Source organism: Bufo bufo, chromosome 7, assembly GCF_905171765.1.
Source record: "Bufo bufo chromosome 7, aBufBuf1.1, whole genome shotgun sequence".
Classification (NCBI taxonomy): domain Eukaryota; kingdom Metazoa; phylum Chordata; class Amphibia; order Anura; family Bufonidae; genus Bufo; species Bufo bufo.
Genome location: NC_053395.1, coordinates 18,227,966 through 18,252,778, shown reverse-complemented (window position 1 = coordinate 18,252,778; position 24,813 = coordinate 18,227,966). Strand labels below are relative to the sequence as shown.

Genomic DNA, 24,813 nt, shown 5'->3' with positions numbered 1-24,813 from the left:
CAAATAGCCCTTACTTTCAAAGTTTTCCCAATTTTTCGGCTGACTGACTGACCTTAATTTCTTAAAGTAATGATGGCCACTCGTTTTTCTTTACTTAGCTGCTTTTTTCTTGCCATAATACAAATTCTAACAGTCTATTCAGTAGGACTATCAGCTGTGTATCCACCTGACTTCTCCTCAACGCCACTGATGGTCCCAACCCCATTTATAAGGTAAGAAATCCCACTTATTAAACCTGACAGGGCACACCTGTGAAGTGAAGACCATTTCAGGGGACTACCTCTTGAAGCTCATCAAGAGAATGCCAAGAGTGTGCAAAGCAGTAATCAAAGCAAAAGGTGTCTACTCTGAAGAACCTAGAATATGACATATTTTCAGTTGTTTCACACTTGTTTGTTTTGTATATAATTCCACATGTGTTAATTCATAGTTTTGATGCCTTCAGTGTGAATCTACAATTTTCATAGTCATGAAAATAAAGAAAACTCTTTGAATGAGAAGGTGTGTCCAAACTTTTGGTCTGTACTGTACATATAATGTCAATAAGGTCAGGCAACAGCAGCTAGTTGCTAGTTTCTGCTTGAAGTTTTCTTTAAAATATGAATATACAGTATGGAATCAATTATTATCAGGCAATAATAGGCTCGGTACAGACCACTGATATCTGATGGGTGAGGGGCAGACACGCTCCACCCGCACCAATCGGAACAGGAAGCACAGCGCCGATCAAAGTGTAGTGGCCGTGCCGCGTTACTGCAGCTCAGTTCCTCTCTACTTCAGGGGTAGCGGAGCTGCAGTAACGCGGTACGGCCACTACACTTTCATCAGCGCTGCGCGTCCTGTTCCATTTACTGCAGGGAACAGTTGATCGGTAGTGGGGCGCAGTATCGGACCCTCACCGATCGGATGTTAATGATCTATTCTGAGGACACGTCAATAATATCAGGAGCCTGGAAAACTCCTTTAATAAGTCAAGCTGTCCTGATTATATGAAGTCATTACAATAAGATCTGTCAACAACATCGTGCTGATAACTTCATTGAAGAAAACACTTTTACTTTCTACACTATACAATATATATATAAATTTGGATAGAACTACACCATTGAATAGGTCTAAAAAAGAGGGCTTGGCGGCGGCGCGGCCGGGGAAGGGTCCGGCAGGCCCGCCTCATTTATCAGTTTTTACACCTGGTTTAGGCATAGAAAATGGTCTAAATATAAGACAGCAAAGAATCGGCGGTGGATGCGCCGAAGTTATGGAGAGGCCGGCACTACTTCGTAACCGGCGATGCACTGCCAGCGTAGGGGCTCATTAAGACCAACGTCTAAAACGCTGGTCTTAATAAATGACCCCCATAATGTTAAGAATGAGATATTACCCCCATGAGCGCTGACTATACTATAAATGTACCCAGTAAGAGAAAAAAAAATCCAAGTGGATATCGGACATAGCTTCCAACTTTTTGGACGGTCATTAGGGACACTTCTGGTTCATTGTGTGACAGGTCCGTTTTCGCTGCCTAGTCATTCACTTCAATAGCTTTCTTTTACACTAGCGCACACATATTCTGAATATAGAGATTTCTAAAATCCAAATCGCATCAAATAATGAAAATAATCTAATCTGATATTGTAGATGTATTAATGCAAATCTATCCATCAGATGAAAAAGAGGGATATTTATGGAGCAAAGAGGGACAGAGGGACTTGGGTCAAAATAAGGACTGTCCCTGGAAAAGAGGGAGGCTTGGGAGGTCTGGTATCGGAGAACTGGGAGTCACTAGATAACACGCAGGCATCATATATGACCGTCATATCACGTAACATAGACCACCTCACTGTCACTACGCAGATAAGCAGCAAGAGGTCCAGCAGTTTCCGCAGAGCCATCAGCAGCGGCCAGAGAGCTCTCCCCCGCGACGTGCTGCTGGACCAGGCCGGGCTGGGCGTCTATAAAAGATTTGTACGCTATGTGGCTTATGAGATCCTGCCGGGCGAGATGGAGAGGCGGTGGTACTTCTACCAGCATCGGCCATGTCCACCACCTATATTCATGGCAGCCGTGACTCTGACACAGGCAAGTAACACATGAGAACTGGTATCGATGGCGAATCTCATATCTATCTGTCTGTCTGTCTATCTCATATCTATCTATCTGTCTCATATCTATCTATCTATCTATCTATCTATCTCGTATCTATCTATTATCTATCTATTATCTATCTATCTATCTATCTATCTATCTATCTATCTATCTATCTATCTATCTCATATCTATCTATCTATCTATCTATCTATCTATCTATCTATCTATCTATCTATCTATCTATCTATCTCATATCTATCTATCTATCTATCTGTCTGTCTCATATCTATCTATCTATCTGTCTATCTGTCTGTCTATCTCATATCTATCTATCTATCTGTCTATCCATCCTGTGTGGGGTATTCGGGGGGCCTATGTAATGACAGCAGGGCTTGTTCAGTATTTGACAGATGGGATATATAGAAGAGAGCACCCCCCTGCCTGCTCCCTAAGGGGTGACTACCCCGGCGCTGGCCTTCTTCTGCTGTTCTCAGGCCTGTCTCATCCACTCTAGATCATCGCATTCCTGTGTTATGGAGTCAAACTGAACAAGTGGGTATTACAGACCTACCACCCCGAGTACATGAAGAGCCCCCTTGTGTACCACCCGGGACATCGGGCAAAAGCTTGGCGCTTCCTAACCTATATGTTCATGCATGTTGGGTAAGTGTCGACCTCAGCTGTACCAATGGTATGTGGCTTGTGATGTGGGGCAATGCCCTAGGCCTGTGATGGCGGACCTCCGGCACTCCAGCTGTGGTAAAACTACAACTCCCAAGATGTACACTTACTTGGCTGTTCTCAGAACTCCATAGAAATGAATGAAGCATGCTGGGAGTTGTAGTTTCACTACAGCTGGAGTGCCGGGGGTTAGCCATCACAAGGTAGGGTAGGGGGCGCTGGAAAAATGACAACTTTTATGGTGATGGAACCTGTATAACTTCTAGCCTGGAAGATTGTTTAAAGGGAAAGTAGATGTAACATCCGCCATCTTTGTAAGATACATTCTGCAATTGGAAACAATCAACAAGCTGCTGTTGACGGATCCCATTTTATTCTTATACATCTCTGGTGCTTTACTTCCCCAGGGGTATATTGTTTTGGATGGACTGAGGGTCTCATTGGCACAATAAACCCTTTATAACCTGCGGCTCAGACGGTTAACACTCGCTGGCCCACCTCCAAACCCCCGATGGCGCAGTTATCACAGCGGAGAGCTGATTTTTTTTCCCCACACTATGGCCAAAGTTACAAATATTGATAAAGACAGTTTGTCAGTGGCAGCTTCTCTGCTTGCTGATGGTTTCCACAAATGATCATCAACTAATGATAATAGGAAACAGTCAGGCAGGTCACATACATGAAAACATATACAAAGAAAAGAACACAAATGCAATAGCACTCTGCATCCAGCACTCCGCCCTGCCTCCATGCTGGATGTTGAATGAGGCATTGGTGTACATTTTGGCCAAAGCGTAATAAGCCACTCACCACGTCAAGGTCGCCTCTATGAGTGGTCCCTAACACTAGTTCCTACCTGTTTATGGGCCATGACAGCCACACAAAGTCCAGGGAGCGCAGGTACAGCATACACGCCAAGCACACTCTGCTTTTAACCCCGTACGGTGCCATTACAGCTTTCATCAGATCCAGGGATGCAAGTACCAACATGCATGCTGAGCCCACCATATACTTCTCCTGGAGCCAAATGGCTACTGGTAGGCCCTGTAGAAGTAGACTCAGTTTTATACTGACTTTAAAACCAGCCTCCAGGACAGTTTGACTGGTCAGAGTGCTGGTTGCAGAGTGCTATTGCATTTGTGTTCTTTTCTTTGTATATGTATTTCGCCATAGCGATGTGCACCTGCATACAGGGTTGTGCTGACTGAATCCCCCACATACATGAAAACATGCTGGACTGAAGAGTATCTGTGCATGTTCCTCTTTTGCGGTGAAGTATGGAGGTTTCATTAGGCGGAGATATAGTGTTAAATAAATCTGCTCGCAGATACAGGAGATATTTTTTCATGTGATTTCTGAGTTTCCATGGTAACCAGGTACTCGAGAGCGTTCATTCAGACTGTTTTGATGGATTTTTCTATTCTATGAAGAACGTGACACGGGAAATCTGCTCTGCCAAGGGGCACATGTCATGGTATCACCTACCACCCTGTTTTTAGCTGCCTGACACAGAGTAGGGTCCCCCTTAAGTTCTTCATGCTATTGTATCTGTAATGGACGTGAATAAGAGAGGAGCACTTAGAAGGACGGAGACGTGATAAGCATCCATAGGATCTAGCCTGCTTGCTGATGGTTTCTATGACAATACTTCTCCTGGTCACCTAGCCTCAGCCAGAAGAAAAGCGGCAGGTGGTTGGGGAGCAGGGCCCTATTTGATTGGCCGTTCAGGAGCCTGGAAAAGCTGGGTCCGACCTTGAGGTTGCAGTAATGGAGGCTGTATCAGAGGAGCGGCGGTGCAGCGTGTCATACATTGCCCGTCAGGCCGTGGCTTTGTGCTTCCCGTTCGCTCCCATCATTCTCTTCTGCTTTATTGAACCACTCCAGGCCTATTCTGTGCATTGATCCCAAGGCCGCAGTGCTGGTTGTCATGGTAACACAAGAGCATAGCGGTGACATCCTAATTACAGGCTTCGCAGTGGTTCCTCCTCATCTCTGGGGGGCTGTTCTAGCAGTATCACCGTCAGCGCTGGTACTGACCCGGTTATCCATTATCACACATTTATACACGCACATATTTAGGCTTCTGCATTGGGTTCCAGTTGAATCCATAGATCTCCAGCCTGGACAGGGCACCTGCTGCGTTCACCACTAGAGGGCGCCCTGTAAAGCTATCTCCTCCTCCTGCTTGTTACCAGGATACAATTTTCTAGTAAAGGTGGAATTTCTCTTTAATGGGGTTATCCATGATTAAACGATAATCAAACATCATGTAGTACATGACAATGTCTTTCTAACAAGGCTAGAACCGGCCCTGTACCTCACATGGATCCAGAGATCTCCTCATCCAATGCTCTGCTAGATTTATATCAAGATGGCAGCTCGTGGGGGCATGTCTTTTCTGCTGCAGCTTATGGGGGCATGTCCTTTCTGCTGCAGCTCATGGGGGCATGTTTTTTCTGCTGCAGCTTATGGGGGCATGTCCTTTCTGCTGCAGCCAATGGGGGCACATCCTTTCTGCTGCAGCTTATGGTGGCACGTCCTTTCTGCTGCAGCTCATGGGGGCACTTCCTTTCTGCTGCATCTTATGGGGGCACGTCCTTTCTGCTGCAGCTTATGGGGGCACGCCCTTTCTGCTGCAGCTTATGGGGGCACGTCCTTTCTGATGCAGCTTATGGGGGCACGTCCTTTCTGCTGCAGCTTATGGGGGCATGTCCTTTCTGCTGCATCCCTCTCCCTAGGAGGCAGTTGCAGGATGGAGCTGCGCACGTGCATCCACCACAGCGAGGTGGAGCATGCAAGTACAAAAGTATTCAGATCCAGGAGCTGGCTTAAAGAGGGCAGAATAATTTTTATGGGAGTTAATAATGTATAAATCACGGCAGCATAGAAATCTGCCCTTAAAGGGGTTGTCTCATTACAACAACTTGGGATTGGGGATAAGCATCTGATTGGCAGGGGTCAGGCCGCTGGGGTCCACACCAGTCTCCAGTCTCATACATGTCCACCGCTCCATTAAAACGAGGACCCGAGCAGTTGGACTCCTGCATATCAGAGACCTATCACTTGCCCTGTGATTTGTTCTAATTAGACATCCCCTTTAAGTTCCACTTGGTATTGTACGAGGAAGATCCCACACACTGCAGACAATTCACATGAGGTATATTTGGGACGGATTTCAGCAGGTCAATTTATGCTGCGCATTTCACGCTTCACTGAAATCTGTGGGAAATCCTCATTAAAATCTGTACATAAGTCGTCAGACTCCCTGCACCAAATATGCTTTGTAACGTGCAATAATAATGTAACGTGCAGCTTCTTTATGAAGTTCTCTTTTTTTACGCTTTTTCTCTGTGATTGCACAGGACAAGCCGGCTTCAAGCATGAATAGTGCCTGATGCTTAATAGCGCATAAACATCCAAAACTAGTCGTACTGAAGGGGTTGTCCATGACTAGAAAAACATGGCAGCTTTCTTCCACAGACAGCGCTACACCTGTCCATAAACTGTGCCCTTGGACGGGGCAGAGCTGCACTGCCACAAGCAACCTGTGCTTTGGTATGTCTCTGTTTTTGGAAGAGAGCAGCCATATTTTATTTATTCCGAACCACCCCTTTAACAAATGCATCCTCGCTGCCCGAGTTTGCGGTGTAGACGTCCATGAGCTGGGCTGCAGGAAGCACTGAGATACTAAAGGTGTTTTCCGGGATTTTTGACCCTAGGATAGGTCATCAGTATCTGATCGGTGGGGGTCCGACACCCAGGACCACCGCTGATCAGCTATTTGAGAAGGCACCGCCGTCACCCTGCTCACGGCGCCGTACATTGTATAGTGGCTGTGCTTGGTATCGCGCTCAGCTCCATTCACTTCTATGGGACTGAGTGATACCGAGCACCGTACGGCAATGTGCTTGGTGAGCGCGGAGAAGGCCGCGGTGCTCACAGGAGCGCTGGTGATCGGCGGGGGGTCCCCACCAAGCAGATACTGAGAATAGGTCATCAGTATCAAAATTCCAGAAAACTCCTTTAATAAGACAATCAGATCCACAGCCAGTTCATGGCAGGTAATAACAGAGCCGAGCCACATAATAATAATAATAATAATAAAGATCCGTCAATGGCAGCTTGCTGATGGTTTCCAGATCATAACAATCTTATTTCTACAAAGTGAACTGGTAAACGGCGGAAGCAGGACAGAAGATGCATAGCAATGCTGCCAGATTTTATACCTGCAGATTACTCAGCCAGTATTAGTCGTGGGTGGAGCACCTCTTTAAATTGCATGTAGTTTGCTGGTTATTCCTTTGCCGCCTCCGAAGCCGCTATTGGCGTCGAAAGCGATTTGTCACATCTTGTATTTAATGCAAATAAAGCCGGCTTATTTTAGAAATACGACCACATGCCAAAGGGAATAGACGTTTCTGAGGGAACAGCGGTGACAATTGTTCTGGGCTCGGGGCCAGGAAATAGGCTTTACGCTGACGCTCACTGGCGACGCTGAGAGACATTTTAATGGCGCGCGCCGTCACCAAACTCCTGGACCCTAAGTGGTCTCATACAGCAAAACCGCCCGCGGCTCACAGAGGATCAAGCAAGTATACATAGAGGCTTAATGGATGTTTCCGTGACCGAGGGTAAAATCGCTGACTCACGGCTTGGAGTATTTTATGTACAAATAAGTGGCGCCTTTATCACGACGATGGACCGCGATGTCACAGAACATTCTAGAATATTCTATATTTTAGGTAACAGGAAACAAGTGTTGAGATAAAGCGGCAGGGTAATAACACTAAATGTATTAAAGATCTGCGCCATTTTTTGCTGTAAAGGTTTGGCGTATGGCGGCCATGATTTGGCGTCTAGCGTGCCTCGCAATGTATGCAGTTTTAGTAAGGGTTAAGAGATGTTACGGCAGTGGATGGACACGCACTTTGTTAACCAACATATTTGACTTTGGGTTACTTCTAAGGGCGTTATCCTGGCAGACCCCTGTACAGGGATCTGGAGTTCACTGCAGGGGAACCATCAGGCCACTACCTCCTGGAGTAGTCTCTGGATGACTGATGCACAGGGGTCAGACGGCTCAGGCAAACCTGTAGAGGGCAGAGCAGGGCGAGTACAAGTAATATGATAAACAATATGAGGTCAGGGCAGACGGTGAAAGGTCAATACAGAGGTCAGACACAAGTTAGGTCAGGCAGCGATGGGTCAGAATTTAGGAAACGGGCAGAAGTTGGTACAACGCAGACAAACAGTTACAGCACACCTTTGCAGAAACTAGCAAGCTAGGAAACCTATTGCTCAGGCACCTTCCCTCTGGGGCAGATGCCTTAAGTACCCCAAGATGGCCAGCTATAGGCTGGTGAAGATTAGGGCCAGGGGCGAAGCTGTAGTGGAAACAGCTGCTGTGGGTCCCAATCTCACAAGGGACCCACCCAGGAGGATGACTAAAATATTTTATTGTCAGGGCCCCATTAGCAGTATTATACAATGACATTATATACAGTGACATGACAGTATATAAGTGTCCGAAATGGATGGAGCGGCTGCTGGGCCTGGCCTGAGAGAGCGATCTTGACTAGCTGCAGGAGTGGGGGTTGCACGTGAGGATGGGGTTGCAAAGAAGTTGCTGGGGATGCCATGCTCAAAAATTTGCTTCGGGGTCCATTAATTTCTAGTTACTCCACCGATTAGGGCATGCACACTGGCCCTTTAAGAGCTAAAGGGAGCGTGCCCTGAGGACAGATTGGGGGAAGCTGGCTGGAGGGACAGAGCTGCTTCGGCGGCTGGGCCCGTCGGGAGGGTACGGAGAGTGAAAGATAGGTCTGCACTACTGGGAGCTGGAGCTCTGAGGTAGGTGAGCACTGCTGGGAGCTGGAGCTCTGAGGTAGGTGAGCACTGCTGGGAGCTGGATCTCTGAGGTAGGTGAGCACTGCTGGGAGCTGGAGCTCTGAGGTAGGTGAGCACTGCTGGGAGCTGGAGCTCTGAGGTAGGTGAGTCGGGCCCGGGCCACTGCTGCAAGAAGAGATTTATCAAAATGAGTGCAAATGAGGTCTTTGAAAGCAGCAACCTGATTGGTTACTATGGGTAACTGCTCCACTTTTCTTGACGCATTGCTGGGAATTTTGTCCAATCACGGCAGCTGATTCTAGTTTGGGGAGGGATTATTGTGAGTGGGAATTCATATTTTAATTTCTACCATGATTAGCTCCGCCTCTAGTGCTAAAAAATCCAGACCATGATGCTTTGCGGTGATATGCTACCTTCTGACCATCTTTTCTTCACTGTCCTCTGACGTGACCACCACTCTTGCCACATTTTCTGGGTCAGAGTAGCGGTACGGTTGCGGTATTGCTGTGGCAACAGGATATTACATTGTAAGAAAACCTCCCGTCTACGGCCGGATATGGCGGCAGTAATGTGATTGCTCACAGCGTGATATTTCCCTGTAAGCTGGATCAGGCCGCTGAAATGCTGAAATATGGATTTCATGGACTAAAAATAGATCAAATTATTCATGTTTAAATGTCCACATTTTTTTTCCCATGAATATGCTTATTTTGCATGCACCGATCTGTTGATTCTTTTGCAAACAATTGTAAGTCGTGGACTAATACTCTTCATTGACTGTAACAGAGACCCCTGCTGGTCATACGCTGTCAGGGGTGTTCATCATGTACCGTCCTGGTCTCTCCCTGATCCTCTCTCTATAGGTGATCTCTGATCCTTAGCTGACATTTGCCCTGTTTGTTCTTACAGTTTGGAGCAGCTCGGTTTTAACACCCTCCTGCAGCTAATGATTGGCGTCCCCTTAGAGATGGTGCACGGGGTGCTGAGGATAAGCTTCCTGTATCTGGCCGGGGTGCTGGCAGGTAGGTTTGTGATTTACCAACTACATGACATACAAGGTATTCAGGATGATTCCAGTCACTATCGTTAATAACATAATACATTGGACGAGGCTCAGATTTCATCTTAATAGTCACCCAGGAGAAGGACACTGTCACCCCGGCTGAGGAAAGGAGAGTGACAACTGTTCTGAGCACATTTCTGACCCAAAGAATTGTTGTCACATTGCAAGAAATTCTACTGTTGTTCTAACAAACTAGGACGAATAGGTTAACTGCACCAGTACTAACCTATGTAATACTGCCTCCTATGTACAGGAATATAAATACTATAATACTGCTTCTATGTACAGGAATATAACTACTATAATATTGCCTCCTATGTATAAGAATATAAATAATATAATACTGCTCATATGTACAAGGATATAACTACTATAATACTGCTCCTATGTACAGGAATATAACTACTATAATACTGCTCCTATGTACAGGAATATAACTACTATAATACTGCTCCTATGTACAAGTATATAACTACTATAATACTGCCTCCTATGTACAAGAATATAACTACTATAATACTGCTTCTATGTACAAGAATATAACTACTATAATACTGCTCCTATGTACAAGAATATAACTACTATAATACTGCTCCTATGTACAAGAATATAACTACTATAATACTGCCTCCTATGTACAAGAATATAACTACTATAATACTGCTCCTATGTACAAGAATATAACTACTATAATACTGCCTCCTATGTACAAGACTATAACTACTATAATACTGCTCCTATGTACAAGAATATAACTACTATAATACTGCCTCCTATGTACAAGAATATAACTACTATAATACTGCCTCCTATGTGCAAGAATATAACTACTATAATACTGCTCCTATGTGCAAAAATATAACTACAATAATACTGCCTCCTATGTACAAGACTATAACTACTATAATACTGCTCCGTGGACAAGAATATAACTACTATAATATCGCCTCCTATGTATGAGAATAAAAATAATATAATACTGCTCCTATGTACAAGAATATAACTACTACAATACTGCTCCTATGTATAAGAATATAACTACTATAATACTGCCCCTATGTACAAGGATATAACTACTATAATACTGCTCCTATGTACAAGAATATAACTACTATAATACTGCTCCTATGTACAAGAATATAACTACTATAATACTGCCTCCTATGTACAAGAATATAACTACTATAATACTGCCTCCTATGTACAAGAATATAACTACTATAATACTGCTCCTATGTACAAGAATATAACTACTATAATACTGCTCCTATGTACAAGAATATAACTACTATAATACTGCCTCCTATGTACAAGAATATAACTAGTATAATACTGCCTCCTATGTACAAGAATATAACTACTATAATACTGCCTCCTATGTACAAGAATATAACTACTATAATACTGCTCCTATGTACAAGAATATAACTACTATAATACTGCCTCCTATGTACAAGAATATAACTACTATAATACTACTCCTATTTATAAGAATATAACTACTATAATACTGCTCCTATGTACAAGAATATAACTACTATAATACTGCCTCCTATGTACAAGAATATAACTACTATAATACTGCTCCTATGTACAAGAATATAACTACTATAATACTGCTCCTATGTACAGGAATATAATTACTATAATACTGCTCCTATGTACAAGAATATAACTACTATAATACTGCTCCTATGTACAAGAATATAACTACTATAATACTGCCTCCTATGTACAAGAATATAACTGCTATAATACTGCTCCTATGTACAAGAATATAACTACTATAATACTGCCTCCTATGTACAGGAATATAACTACTATAATACTGCTCCTATGTACAAGAATATAACTACTATAATACTGCTCCTATGTACAAGAATATAACTACTATAATACTGCCTCCTATGTACAAGTATATAACTACTATAATACTGCTCCTATGTACAAGAACATAACTACTATAATACTGCTTCCTATGTACAAGAATATAACTACTATAATACTGCTCCTATGTACAAGAATATAATTACTATAATACTGCCTCCTATGTACAAGAATATAACTACTATAATACTGCCTCCTATGTACAAGAATATAACTACTATAATACTGCTCCTATGTACAAGAATATCACTACTATAATACTGCTCCTATGTACAAGAATATAACTACTATAATACTGCCTCCTATGTACAGGAATATAACTACTATAATACTGCTCCTATGTACAAGAATATAACTACTATAATACTGCTCCTATGTACAAGAATATAACTACTATAATACTGCTCCTATGTACAAGAATATAACTACTATAATACTGCCTCCTGTGTACAAGAATATAACTACTATAATACTGCTCCTATGTACAAGAATATAACTACTATAATACTGCTCCTATGTACAAGAATATAACTACTATAATACTGCCTCCTATGTACAAGAATATAACTACTATAATACTGCTCCTATGTACAAGAATATAACTACTATAATACTGCCTCCTATGTACAAGAATATAACTACTATAATACTGCTCCTATGTACAAGAATATAACTACTATAATACTGCCTCCTATGTACAAGAATATAACTACTATAATACTGCCTCCTATGTACAAGAATATATCTACTATAATACTGCTCCTATGTACAAGAATATAACTACTATAATACTGCTCCTATGTACAAGAATATAACTACTATAATACTGCTCCTATGTACAAGAATATCACTACTATAATACTGCTCCTATGTACAAGAATATAATACTATATAATACTGCTGTGACTCTTTATAGACAGGTTCCATAGAATCAGTCACAGAACATACATAGGTCTTTTGAGGAAATGTCACTGTACTATAATACTGCCCCCTGCGCTGAAGAAGAAGAAGAAAATCCCTTTATTGTCACTCTCGTGGGGAAATTTTGCCATAACAGCAGCAATCACTTAACAACAGGAGCAACAATAAGAGTAATTAGAAATGAAAGAGTAAAATACAAGAAAAACATAACACAGAATTTACTATATATATGCCCTGTAACATTACCTTGCCTTTTCTCCCAGGATCCCTTGCTGTATCAGTCACAGACATGAGGGCGCCCTTAGTTGGCGGTTCGGGTGGTGTGTATGCGCTGTGTTCTGCCCACCTCGCTAATGTTGTTATGGTAAGTTATAATCAGTCCCAGAATTGTCTCCAAGCAGATTCTGGATTTATACCGGCAGTGAGTTTTTAAGACGGTCAAACAAAATGGCCGCCAGTCTCCAATCCTAAGAAATCCCCAATAATCAGACTGAATCGGGGGCCTGCGCTGCACTCTGCCTAATGGGCGGCCCCCATAAACATGGCCGTGTTCTTGTCAAATAATGAGTACATTTATGATAGCGGAATTAAAAAGGCTCTTTCTGGCTGCTCGTGTCCCCGGCGTGACATGAGGTTAGGTGACAGCTTGCCAGGGGGAGACGTGGGGTTATGAACGGAACTGACACAGTGCAGAGCACCGCCGAGGCTTCCACCGCCTCAGGATTATTATATGACAGGGCTCCGGACTTCAGGCATACGGGACGAGGCTAACCGAGGCTAGCTCATTACCGGAAGGCTGTCCGTCTTCTCGAGAGCTGCCACTGCGCTGTCAGTAATAAGACGGCCTAATAGCAGGACACGTAAGGATAGCCGGTGACTGTGGCCTAGTCACTGTCACCATAGCAACAACACACTGACCTAAATGGAACAAAAAAATGCAAGTGCAGTTTAGAATTATCTTCTGACATGTTATAGCGCTGTGTGATGAGATGTAAACTGTGGTTCTAATCCAGAAATGGAAGGGACCACTCCTTCTGTCAGTGGCTCTTCAATTAACTTAAAGGGGAACCATATGCGGGCAGGGGTAAGAGAGGGAAGAGAATGGAAGGTGAGCTGGGGCAGCCATGTCTGCGGCTCTAGTGACTGACTGGGGGTGAGAGAAGCCTCAGTCAGTTGCTGCAGCTCAGGCTTAGACAGCGCGGTGCTGCTGTCTGAGAGTGAGCTACTGAAAGGGTGGACATCCCTGTGTCCGTCCAGGCCCTGCGCAGGAGCCAGTAAATCGGACTGTCCGGCCTAAAAACGGACGTCTGGCCACCCTAAGGTGCCCGCTACCTTGGCTGAAACGCAATACAATAGAACTACAAGTAACAGCACACTGCTCTATCAAATGCACAAAGATATAAGCAAACAATGAATGTAAAATACACTGCTTGGTCGCTGTACTCACTGTTAGAAAAAAATAGAAGCTCTTTGCTCATATTATTGATCAACAAGGTGGCTTCCAACAGACGGGGCCTACCATAAGGCTACTTTCACACCTGCGTTCAGGTGTCCGCTTGTGAGCTCCGTTTGAAGGGGCTCACGAGCGGCCCTGAACGCAGCCGTCCGGCCCCAATGCATTCTCAGTGGAGGCGGATCCACTGAGAATGCATCCGTCTGCCGGCGTTCAGCCTCCGCTCCGCTCAGTGAGCGGACACCTGAACGCTGCTTGCAGCGTTCGGGTGTCCGCCTGGCCGTGCGGAGGCGAGCGGATCCGTCCAGACTTATAATGTAAGTCAATGGGGACGGATCCGTTTGAAGATGACACCATATGGCTCAATCTTCAAACGGATCCGCCCCCATTGACTTTCAATGTAAAGTCTGAACGGATCCGCTCAGGCTACTTTCACACTTAGAAAATTTTCTAAGTTATAATGCAGACGGATCCGTTCTGAACGGATGCGAACGTCTGCATTATCGGAGCGGATCCGTCTGATGAAACATCGAACGCTAGTGTGAAAATAGCAGGCTGAGTTTACACGGGCGTTGCGGGAAAAGGTGCGGGTGCGTTGCGAGAACATGAGCGATTTTTCCGCACGAGTGCAAAACATTCTTCTTCACAGAAGTTCGGGCTTGGGATCGGGGTTGTGTAGATTGTATTCTTTTCCCTTATAACATGGTTATAAGGGAAAATAATAGCATTCTGAATACAGAATGCATAGTACAATAGGGCTGGAGGGGTTAAAAAAAAATAATAATAATTAAACTCACCTTAATCCACTTGATCGCGGAGCCGGCATCTCTTCTGTCTCCTTCTTTGCTGATTGCAGGAAAATGACCTGTGGTGACGTCACTCCGGTCATCACATGGTCCATCACATGACCCATCACCATGGTAAAAGATCATGTGATGGATCATGTGATGACCGGAGTGACGTCACCACAGGTCCTTTTCCTGCAATCAGCAAAGAAGGAGACAGAAGAGATGCCGGCTCCGCGATCAAGTGGACTAAGGTGAGTTTAATTATTATTATTTTTTTTTTAACCCCTCCAGCCCTATTGTACTATGCAGTCTGTATTCAGAATGCTATTATTTTCCCTTATAACCATGTTATAAGGGAAAATAATAATGATCGGGTCTCCTAGCAACCGTGCGTGAAAATCGCACCGCATCCGCACTTGCTTGTGGATGCTTGCGATTTTCACGCAGCCCCATTCACTTCTATGGGGCCTGCGTTGCGTGGAAAACAATATAGAGCATGCTGCGATTTTCACGCAACGCATAAGTGATGCATGAAAATCACCGCTCATGTGCACAGCCCCATAGAAATGAATGGGTCAGGATTCAGTGCGGGTGCAATGCGTTCACCTCCCGCATCGCACCCGCGCGGAATACTCGCCCGTGTGAAAGGGGCCTAAAAGCACCCGGTAAATGGGCGGTCGTGCACGGTTCAAAATCACCAACAGGGGGCGCCACCCCTAGCGGTATTAGCAAAGGAAGAGAAAAAATAAACAAACCAGCACCTCCATAATGTATAGATATGAGAACGCAGGTGCACGCTACCTTGGCTGAAAGCCCAGGAGAGGCATGTAACTATAGCTGGGTCCTACTTTGCCCAGGAGAGGCCTGTGTTAGAGTGGGCCCCGTCTGATGGAAGCCACCTTGTCGACAGTAGATGTAGACATATTTTTGATCAATAATATGAGCAAAGAGCTTCTATTTTTTCTAACAGTGAGTACAGCGACCAAGCAGTGTATTTTGCATTCATTGTTTACTTATATCATTGTGCATTTGATAGAGCAGTGTGCTGTTACTTGTAGTTCTATAGCACACGGATGCGGACAGCACACAGGTGACATACTTGTGCTTGTCTGCATTTTTTGTGTGGCCCCATATGAATGAATGGGTCCCGATGCAATCCACCAAAAAATGCGGATCGGACATGGCCTGAAAATACGGCCTTGTGCATGAGGCCTGGCGGACACTTATCTCTACTTTTATACCAGCAATTGGTTGGCTTCTTTCCCTTCTTAAGCCACGCCCCTTATTGAAGGGGCAAACAATGTCTAAAACTATAACTGTGGCACACGTACGTCAGGATTCTGGGGCATTTTGATTAGTAAATCTTTGTGTTTCATTAACTAGGTTATTCCATCAGGAATGTAAAATATATATATATATCAGACGTCATACACTACATGAGTCTCTTTCTAATGAAGCCAGAACCTGCCCTGTACTTCACATGGCTCCAGAGATCTCCCCATTCATTGATTTAGTTGATCTGCTAGATTTATTTCAAGCTGACAGCCCAGAGGACGTGTCCTTTCTGCTGCAGTTCTCTCCCTATCACAGCTCAGGAGAGTGTCATTTCTGCTGCAGCTCTCTCACTATCACAGCTCAGGGGGGCGAGTCATTTCTGCTGCAGCTCTCTCACTATCACAGCTCAGGGGGCGAGTCATTTCTGCTGCAGCTCTCTCACTATAACAGCTCAGGGGGCGAGTCCTTTCTGCTGCAGCTCTCTCACTATCACAGCTCAGGGGGGCGAGTCATTTCTGCTGCAGCTCTCTCACTATAACAGCTCAGGGGGCGAGTCATTTCTGCTGCAGCTCTCTCACTATAACAGCTCAGGGGGCGAGTCATTTCTGCTGCAGCTCTCTCACTATCACAGCTCAGGGGCGAGTCATTTCTGCTGCAGCTCTCTCACTATAACAGCTCAGGGGGCGAGTCATTTCTGCTGCAGCTCTCTCACTATAACAGCTCAGGGGGCGAGTCCTTTCTGCTGCAGCTCTCTCACTATAACAGCTCAGGGGGCGAGTCATTTCTGCTGCAGCTCTCTCACTCACAGCTCAGGGGCGAGTCATTTCTGCTGCAGCTCTCTCACTATAACAGCTCAGGGGGCGAGTCATTTCTGAAGCAGCTCTCTCACTATAACAGCTCAGGGGGCGAGTCCTTTCTGCTGCAGCTCTCTCACTATCACAGCTCAGGGGGGCAAGTCATTTCTGCTGCAGCTCTCTCACTATCACAGCTCAGGGGTCGAGTCATTTCTGCTGCAGCTCTCTCACTATCACAGCTCAGGGGGCGAGTCCTTTCTGCTGCATCTCTCTCACTATCACAGCTCAGGGGCGAGTCATTTCTGCTGCAGCTCTCTCACTATCACAGCTCAGGGGGCGAGTCATTTCTGCTGCAGCTCTCTCACTATAACAGCTCAGGGGCGAGTCATTTCTTCTGCAGCTCTCTCACTATAACAGCTCAGGGGCGAGTCATTTCTGCTGCAGCTCTCTCACTATCACAGCTCAGGGGGGTGAGTCCTTTCTGCTGCAGCTCTCTCACTATAACAGATCAGGGGGCGAGTCATTTCTGCTGCAGCTCTCTCACTATTACAGCTCAGGGGGCGAGTCATTTCTGCTGCAGCTCTCTCACTATAACAGCTCAGGGGGTGAGTCATTTCTGCTGCAGCTCTCTCACTATCACAGCTCAGGGGCGAGTCATTTCTGCTGCAGCTCTCTCACTATAACAGCTCAGGGGCGAGTCATTCTGCTGCAGCTCTCTCACTATCACAGCTCAGGGGGGCGAGTCATTTCTGCTGCAGCTCTCTCACTATAACAGCTCAGGGGGGCGAGTCATTTCTGCTGCAGCTCTCTCACTATCACAGCTCAGGGGGCGAGTCATTTCTGCTGCAGCTCTCTCACTATAACAGCTCAGGAGGAGAGTCATTTCTGCTGCAGCTCTCTCACTATCACAGCTCAGGGAGCGAGTCATTTCCGCTGCAGCTCTCTCACTATCACAGCTCAGGGGGAGAGTCATTTCTGCTGCAGCTCTCTCACTATAACAGCTCAGGAGGAGAGTCATTTCCGCTGCAGCTCTCTCACTATCACAGCTCAGGGGTCGAGTCATTCTGCTGCAGCTCTCTCACTATCACAGCTCAGGGGGGCGAGTAATTTCTGTTGCAGCTCTCTCACTATCACAGCTCAGGGGGGCGAGTCATTTCTGCTGCAGCTCTCTCACTATAACAGCTCAGGGGCGAGTCATTTCTGCTGCAGCTCTCTCACTATCACAGCTCAGGGGCGAGTCATTTCTGCTGCAGCTCTCTCACTATCACAGCTCAGGGGCGAGTCATTTCTGCTGCAGCTCTCTCACTATAACAGCTCAGGGGGCGAGTCATTTCTGCTGCAGCTCTCTCACTATCACAGCTCAGGGGGGCGAGTCATTTCTGCTGCAGCTCTCTCACTATAACAGCTCAGGGGGCGAGTCATTTCTGCTGCAGCTCTCTCACTATCACAGCTCAGGGGGGCGAGTCATTTCTGCTGCAGCTCTCTCACTATAACAGCTCAGGAGGAGAGTCATTTCTGCTGCAGCTCTCTCACTATAACAGCTCAGGGGGGCGAGTCATTTCTGCTGCAGCTCTCTCACTATCACAGCTCAGGGGGGCGAGTCATTTCTGCTGCAGCTCTCTCACTATCACAGCTCAGGGGGCGAGTCATTTTTGCTGCAGCTCTCTCACTATCACAGCTCAGGGGCGTGTCATTTCTGCTGCAGCTCTCTCACTATCACAGCTCAGGGGCGAGTCATTTCCGCTGCAGCTCTCTCACTATAACAGCTCAGGGGCGAGTCATTTCTGATGCAGCTCTCTCCCTATCACAGCTCAGGGGTGTATCCTTTTTTTTTGCATCTCTCTCCCGTTTACAGCTCAGGGGCGAGTCATTTCTGCTGCAGCTCTCTCACTATAACAGCTCAGGGGGGCGAGTAATTTCAGTTGCAGCTCTCTCACTATCACAGCTCAGGGGGCGAGTCATTTCTGCTGCAGCTCTCTCACTATAACAGCTCAGGGGGGCGAGTCCTTTCTGCTGCAGCTCTCTCACTATCACAGCTCAGGGGGCGAGTCCTTTCTGCTGCATCTCTCTCACTATCACAGCTCAGGCGGCGAGTCATTTCTGCTGCAGCTCTCTCACTATAACAGCTCAGGGGGGCGAGTCCTTTCTGCTGCAGCTCTCTCACTATCACAGCTCAGGGGGGCGAGTCATTTCTGCTGCAGCTCTCTCACTATAACAGCTCAGGGGGCGAGTCATTTCTGCTGCAGCTCTCTCACTATAACAGCTCAGGGGGGCGAGTCCTTTCTGCTGCAGCTCTCTCACTATAACAGCTCAGGGGGGCGAGTCATTTCTGCTGCAGCTCTCTCACTATAACAGCTCAGGGGGCGAGTCATTTCTGCTGCAGCTCTCTCACTATCACAGCTCAGGGGGAGAGTCATTTCTGCTGCAGCTCTCTCACTATAACAGCTCAGGGGGCGAGTCATTTCTGCTGCAGCTCTCTCACTATCACAGCTCAGGGGGCGAGTCATTTTTGCTGCAGCTCTCTCACTATCACAGCTCAGGGGGCGAGTCCTTTCTGCTGCAGGTCTCTCACTATCACAGCTCAGGGGCGTGTCATTTCTGCTGCAGCTCCCTCCTGTAACTGTCTCAGCTTCTAACAGTAGATACATCTGGTGGCAGTTGAACCATGGAACTGAGCGTGTGCGACCACCTCAGCAATGTGGGCAGAGAAGTAAAGAAAAGAACTAACAGCAGGTGGCGCTGTACATTTTACCGAATAACAGTGGCCATGCTAAATTTTTTATGACATGCAATTACAAAAGCATTCAGATCCAGATACTGGTTTGAGATAGGTAGAATATTATTTCATGGGACAACCCCTTTAAGATTTATTTCCTGGGAAGACTTTAGGGTCGAACATTTTTTGGCTCTCACATATTAGTCATATGAACAGCCGACGTACCAGACGAGGGCCACACGGGAACGTTCAGCCATGCCACATATGCATAATATTAGTGAACATGATCGCTTGGCGATTGGCATGGCACCGCGGCCCAACAGTCACATTGAGTCTATGATGGCGGCACTGTATTCTCAGCCAATAACATCTCTTTTTTCTCCTGGCAGAACTGGGCCGGGATGCGCTGCCCGTACAAGGTCCTCCGAATGGTTCTTGCCTTGGTTTGCAGTGAGTATTAAACATTCCAGTAAACACCAACAGCACTGTGCATTATGCCATATAAAGGGATACTCCATCGATACTTTAAAAAAAAAAAATAGCAGTAAGTGACAGAGAAACGTCTGGTTTGGTGACTACCCCCCTCTGTGCCTTTCATTTGCCTTAAAGGGGTTGTGTCGCTTCAGCAAATGGCATTTACTGAAGGTACTGCTCGTTTCCATGGTTACGACCACCCTGCAATCCATCAGCGGTGGTCGTGTTTGCACACTATAGAAAGAAAGCACCAGCCTATGTGCGCTCCCACTGTCCCGGCCACCATTTTTTCCTATAGTGTGTAAGCACGAGCACCACTGCTGGATTGCAGGGTGGTCTGTTACCATGGAAACGAGCCGTGTATAATGTGATGGAAAAATTAATGCAGCCAGCAAAGGAGGCAATATGGAGAATCACAATACATTAATAAGTGTCTTGTTTTAACCACCTCCGGACCGCCTAACGCAGGATCGCGTTCCGGAGGTGGCAGCGCTGCGCACAGTCACGCATATATGCGTCATATCGCGAGACGCAAGATTTCCTGTGAACGCGCGCACACAGGCGCGCGCGCTCACAGGAACGGAAGGTAAGCGAGTGGATCTCAAGCCTGCCAGCGGCGATCGTTCGCTGGCAGGCTGGAGATGTGATTTTTTTTAACCCCTAACAGGTATATTAGACGCTGTTTTGATAACAGCGTCTAATATACCTGCTACCTGGTCCTCTGGTGGTCCCCTTTGTTTGGATCGACCACCAGAGGACACAGGCAGCTCAGTAATATGTAGCACCAAACACCACTACACTACACCCCCCCCCCCCTCACTTATTAACCCCTTATTAGCCCCTGATCACCCCTTACAGGGACATGATCAATGACAGGGGGGTGATCACCCCATATAGACTCCCTGATCACCCCCCTGTCATTGATTACACCCCTGTCATTGATCACCCCCCTGTCATTGATCACCCCCCTGTAAAGCTCCATTCAGATGTCCGCATGATTTTTACGGATCCACTGATAGATGGATCGGATCCGCAAAACGCATCCGGACGTCTGAATGAAGCCTTACAGGGACATGATCAATAACTGTGGTTATCACCCCATATAGACTCCCTGATCACCCCCCTGTCATTGATTACCCCCCCTGTCATTAATCACCCCCCCTGTCATTGATCACCCCCCCTGTCATTGATCACCCCCCCTGTCATTGATCACCCCCCCTGTCATTGATCACCCCCCCTGTCATTGATTACACCCCTGTCATTGATCAACCCCCTGTCATTGATCACCCCCCCTGTCATTGATCACCCCCCTGTCATTGATCACCCCCCCTGTCATTGATTACACCCCTGTCATTGATCAACCCCCCTGTCATTGATCACCCCCCCTGTCATTGATCCCCCCCCCTCTGTAAGGCTCCATTCAGACATTTTTTTGGCCCAAGTTAGCGGAATTATTATTTTTTTTTTCTTACAAAGTCTCATATTCCACTAACTTGTGTCAAAAAATAAAATCTCACATGAACTCACCATACCCCTCACGGAATCCAAATGCGTAAAGTTTTTTAGACATTTATATTCCAGACTTCTTCTCACGCTTTAGGGCCCCTAGAATGCCAGGGCAGTATAAATACCCCACATGTGACCCCATTTCGGAAAGAAGACACCCCCAGGTATTCCGTGAGGGGCATATTGAGTCCATGAAAGATTGAAATTTTTGTCCCAAGTTAGCGGAACGGGAGACTTTGTGAGAAAAAAATTAAAAATATCAATTTCCGCTAACTTGTGCCAAAAAATAAAAACTTCCATGAACTCACTATGCCCCTCACGGAATACCTTGGGGTGTCTTCTTTCCAAAATGGGGTCACTTGTGGGGTAGTTATACTGCCCTGGCATTCTAGGGGCCCAAATGTGTGGTAAGGAGTTTGAAATCAAATTCTGTAAAAAATGACCTGTGAAATCCGAAAGGTGCTCTTTGGAATATGGGCCCCTTTGCCCACCTAGGCTTCAAAAAAGTGTCACACATCTGGTATCTCCGTATTCAGGAGAAGTTGGGGAATGTGTTTTGGGGTGTCTTTTTACATATACCCATGCTGGGTGAGAGAAATATCTTGGCAAAAGACAACTTTTCCCATTTTTTTATACAAAGTTGGCATTTGACCAAGATATTTCTCTCACCCAGCATGGGTATATGTAAAATGACACCCCAAAACACATTCCTCAACTTCTCCTGAATACAGAGATACCAGATATGTGACACTTTTTTGCAGCCTAGGTGGGCAAAGGGGCCCATATTCCAAAGAGCACCTTTCGGATTTCACCGGTCATTTTTTACAGAATTTGATTTCAAACTCCTTACCACACATTTGGGCCCCTAGAATGCCAGGGCAGTATAACTACCCCACAAGTGACCCCATTTTGGAAAGAAGAGACCCCAAGGTATTTCGTGATGGGCATAGTGAGTTCATAGAAGTTTTTATTTTTTGTCACAAGTTAGTGGAATATGAGACTTTGTAAGAAAAAAAAAATCAAAAAAAAAATCATCATTTTCCGCTAACTTGTGACAAAAAATAAAAAGTTCTATGAACTCACTATGCCCATCAGCGAATACCTTAGGGTGTGTTTTTTCCGAAATGGGGTCATTTGTGAGTGTTTGTACTGTCTGGCCATTGTAGAACCTCAGGAAACATGACAGGGGCTCAGAAAGTCAGAGCTGCTTCAAAAAGCGGAAATTCACATTTTTGTACCATAGTTTGTAAACGCTATAACTTTTACCCAAAGCATTTTTTTTTTTACCCAAACATTTTTTTTTATCAAAGACATGTGGAACAATAAATTTAGAGCAAAATTTATATATGGATCTCGTTTTTTTTTGCAAAATTTTACAACTGAAAGTGAAAAATGTCATTTTTTGGCAAAAAAATCGTTAAATTTCAATTAATAACAAAAAAAGTTAAAATGTTAGCAACAATGAAATACCACCAAATGAAAGCTCTATTAGTGAGAAGAAAAGGAGGTAAAATTCATTTGGGTGGTAAGTTGCATGACCGAGCAATAAACGGTGAAAGTAGTGTAGGTCAGAAGTGTAAAAAGTGGCCTGGTCTTTCAGGGTGTTTAAGCACTGGGGGCTGAGGTGGTTAAAGGGGTTTTCCGGGATTTTGATACTGATCAGTGGGGGTCCAACACCCGGGACCCCCACCGCTCAGCTGTTTGAGAAGGCACCGGCGCTCCTGTGAGCACAGCGCTGTACAGTGGATGTACTTGGTATTGCGCTCAGCCCCATTCACTTGACCAAGCACGACCACAATGTACGGAGATGTGCTTGGTGAAGACCGCAGCGCTCACAGGAACCCAGTGCCTTCTCAAACATCTGATCGGCGGGGTGCCTGGGTGCCGGACCCCCCCTGATCAGATACTGATGACCTATCCAGAGGATCGGTCATCAGTATCAAAATCTCGGAAAACCCCTTTAACTTTGAAGTGACACAACCCCTTTAGACTGGTTGCTAGGGAAATGCTGCCTAACAACCTCCTAGATTACAGGCTGTGTATACATAGCAACCAGTCTCTCTCAGTTCCCTATGCTCCCAGTAGAGAAGTGGAATGGCGTCCAGGCAGTAATTCCATCATGACATCCCCCATCTCAATCTGTCATTATTACCGTAATCAGATTTTTCTAAAAATACATTAAAGGTGGAGAACCCCTTTAAATCCACGTGTGACACAGTTTCCTGTATCCACAGTGAGCTCGGAGGTGGGCCGCGCGGTTTGGCTTCGTTTTTCCCCTCCTTTACCAGCAGCCGGCCCCCAGCCCAGTTTCATGGCGCACCTGGCGGGCGCAGCGGTCGGGGTCAGCATGGGGTTGACCATCTTGCGCAGTTACGAGGAGAACCTCCAGGACCAGTGCGGCTGGTGGGTGATCCTGCTTTGCTACGCCACCTTCTTGGCCTTTGCTATTTTCTGGAATGTGTTTGCTTACGACCTGCTCGGGGTCCAGATCCCGCATCCTCCGTGACCTTCGAACTTGTACGCCTCACACCCTCGAAGGACTTATTCTGGTGCTGATTTCGGGGGGGAAAAAAAAACAAAAAAACTGCTTGTCGACCAGTGGCCAAAGCCTCCTCCGGCGAGACGGAGATGGACGAGAGGAGGGCAGGAGGACGGGTGAGAAGCGCGACCTTCTTGCCTCTGTCCCCTACAGCAGAGTGATGTGATGATGTTTGCTATGTTTATGTGGTCAGGTGATTTATTTATTTATTTTAATAATCCGAATTGTTTTTTTTCTCGCTGCAGCAGGTGGGTTATCATCCGGCGGGGAGACCCCCAAAATATTCATCTCCTCCTATGAACTGCAGGGTGACTTCTACACTGTGATATCATAGCCGCATAGGTAGCACAGACTGACGGCAACTCACCTAAGATGGTGGTCGCTGTTACTATTGATGCTATCGCACTGCCCACTAGTGGCGGATGGCAGTAGTGCAGGTAGATCTAGGTTACTAGACATTAAAGGGGGGCATTAAGACTGGCGCCTTATACGCTGGTCTTAACCGGTCCCCAGCTTGGGTCGGATGCTCCACCGGTAATAACTGCGGCGCATCTATGCGCAAGAACTGAACTCTACGCCAGCAAGGGAGCAGTGTACGTTTCAGGTATTCTCTATACCAGCAAAATGTGCCAGGCTCCGAACCGCACACACTCACCCACTGTTTGGAAAAGTGGCAAAATCCTCCCAAATAGGGGATGATAAATGCGCCCGCTTTGAGTTTGCCGCCCCTATAAAGGGGCCGTCGAGGATTAGAAAAGCATGGCTGCTTTCTTACAAAAAC

The 24,813-nt window shown here is 46.0% G+C and overlaps 1 protein-coding gene across 1 annotated transcript in view; it reads left to right on the top strand.

Annotated features, from left to right (window-relative positions):
• RHBDL1 (rhomboid like 1) overlaps positions 1-24,813 on the top strand; it is a 46,466-nt gene extending 21,653 nt beyond the window's left edge. The window contains exons 3-8 of the mRNA XM_040439374.1: positions 1,855-2,079; positions 2,603-2,751; positions 9,526-9,638; positions 12,751-12,851; positions 19,903-19,963; positions 23,728-24,813. Of these exons, the coding sequence (XP_040295308.1) occupies positions 1,855-2,079; positions 2,603-2,751; positions 9,526-9,638; positions 12,751-12,851; positions 19,903-19,963; positions 23,728-23,999 (921 nt within the window). The 3' untranslated portion in view covers positions 24,000-24,813. The remainder of the gene's footprint in view (positions 1-1,854; positions 2,080-2,602; positions 2,752-9,525; positions 9,639-12,750; positions 12,852-19,902; positions 19,964-23,727) is intronic.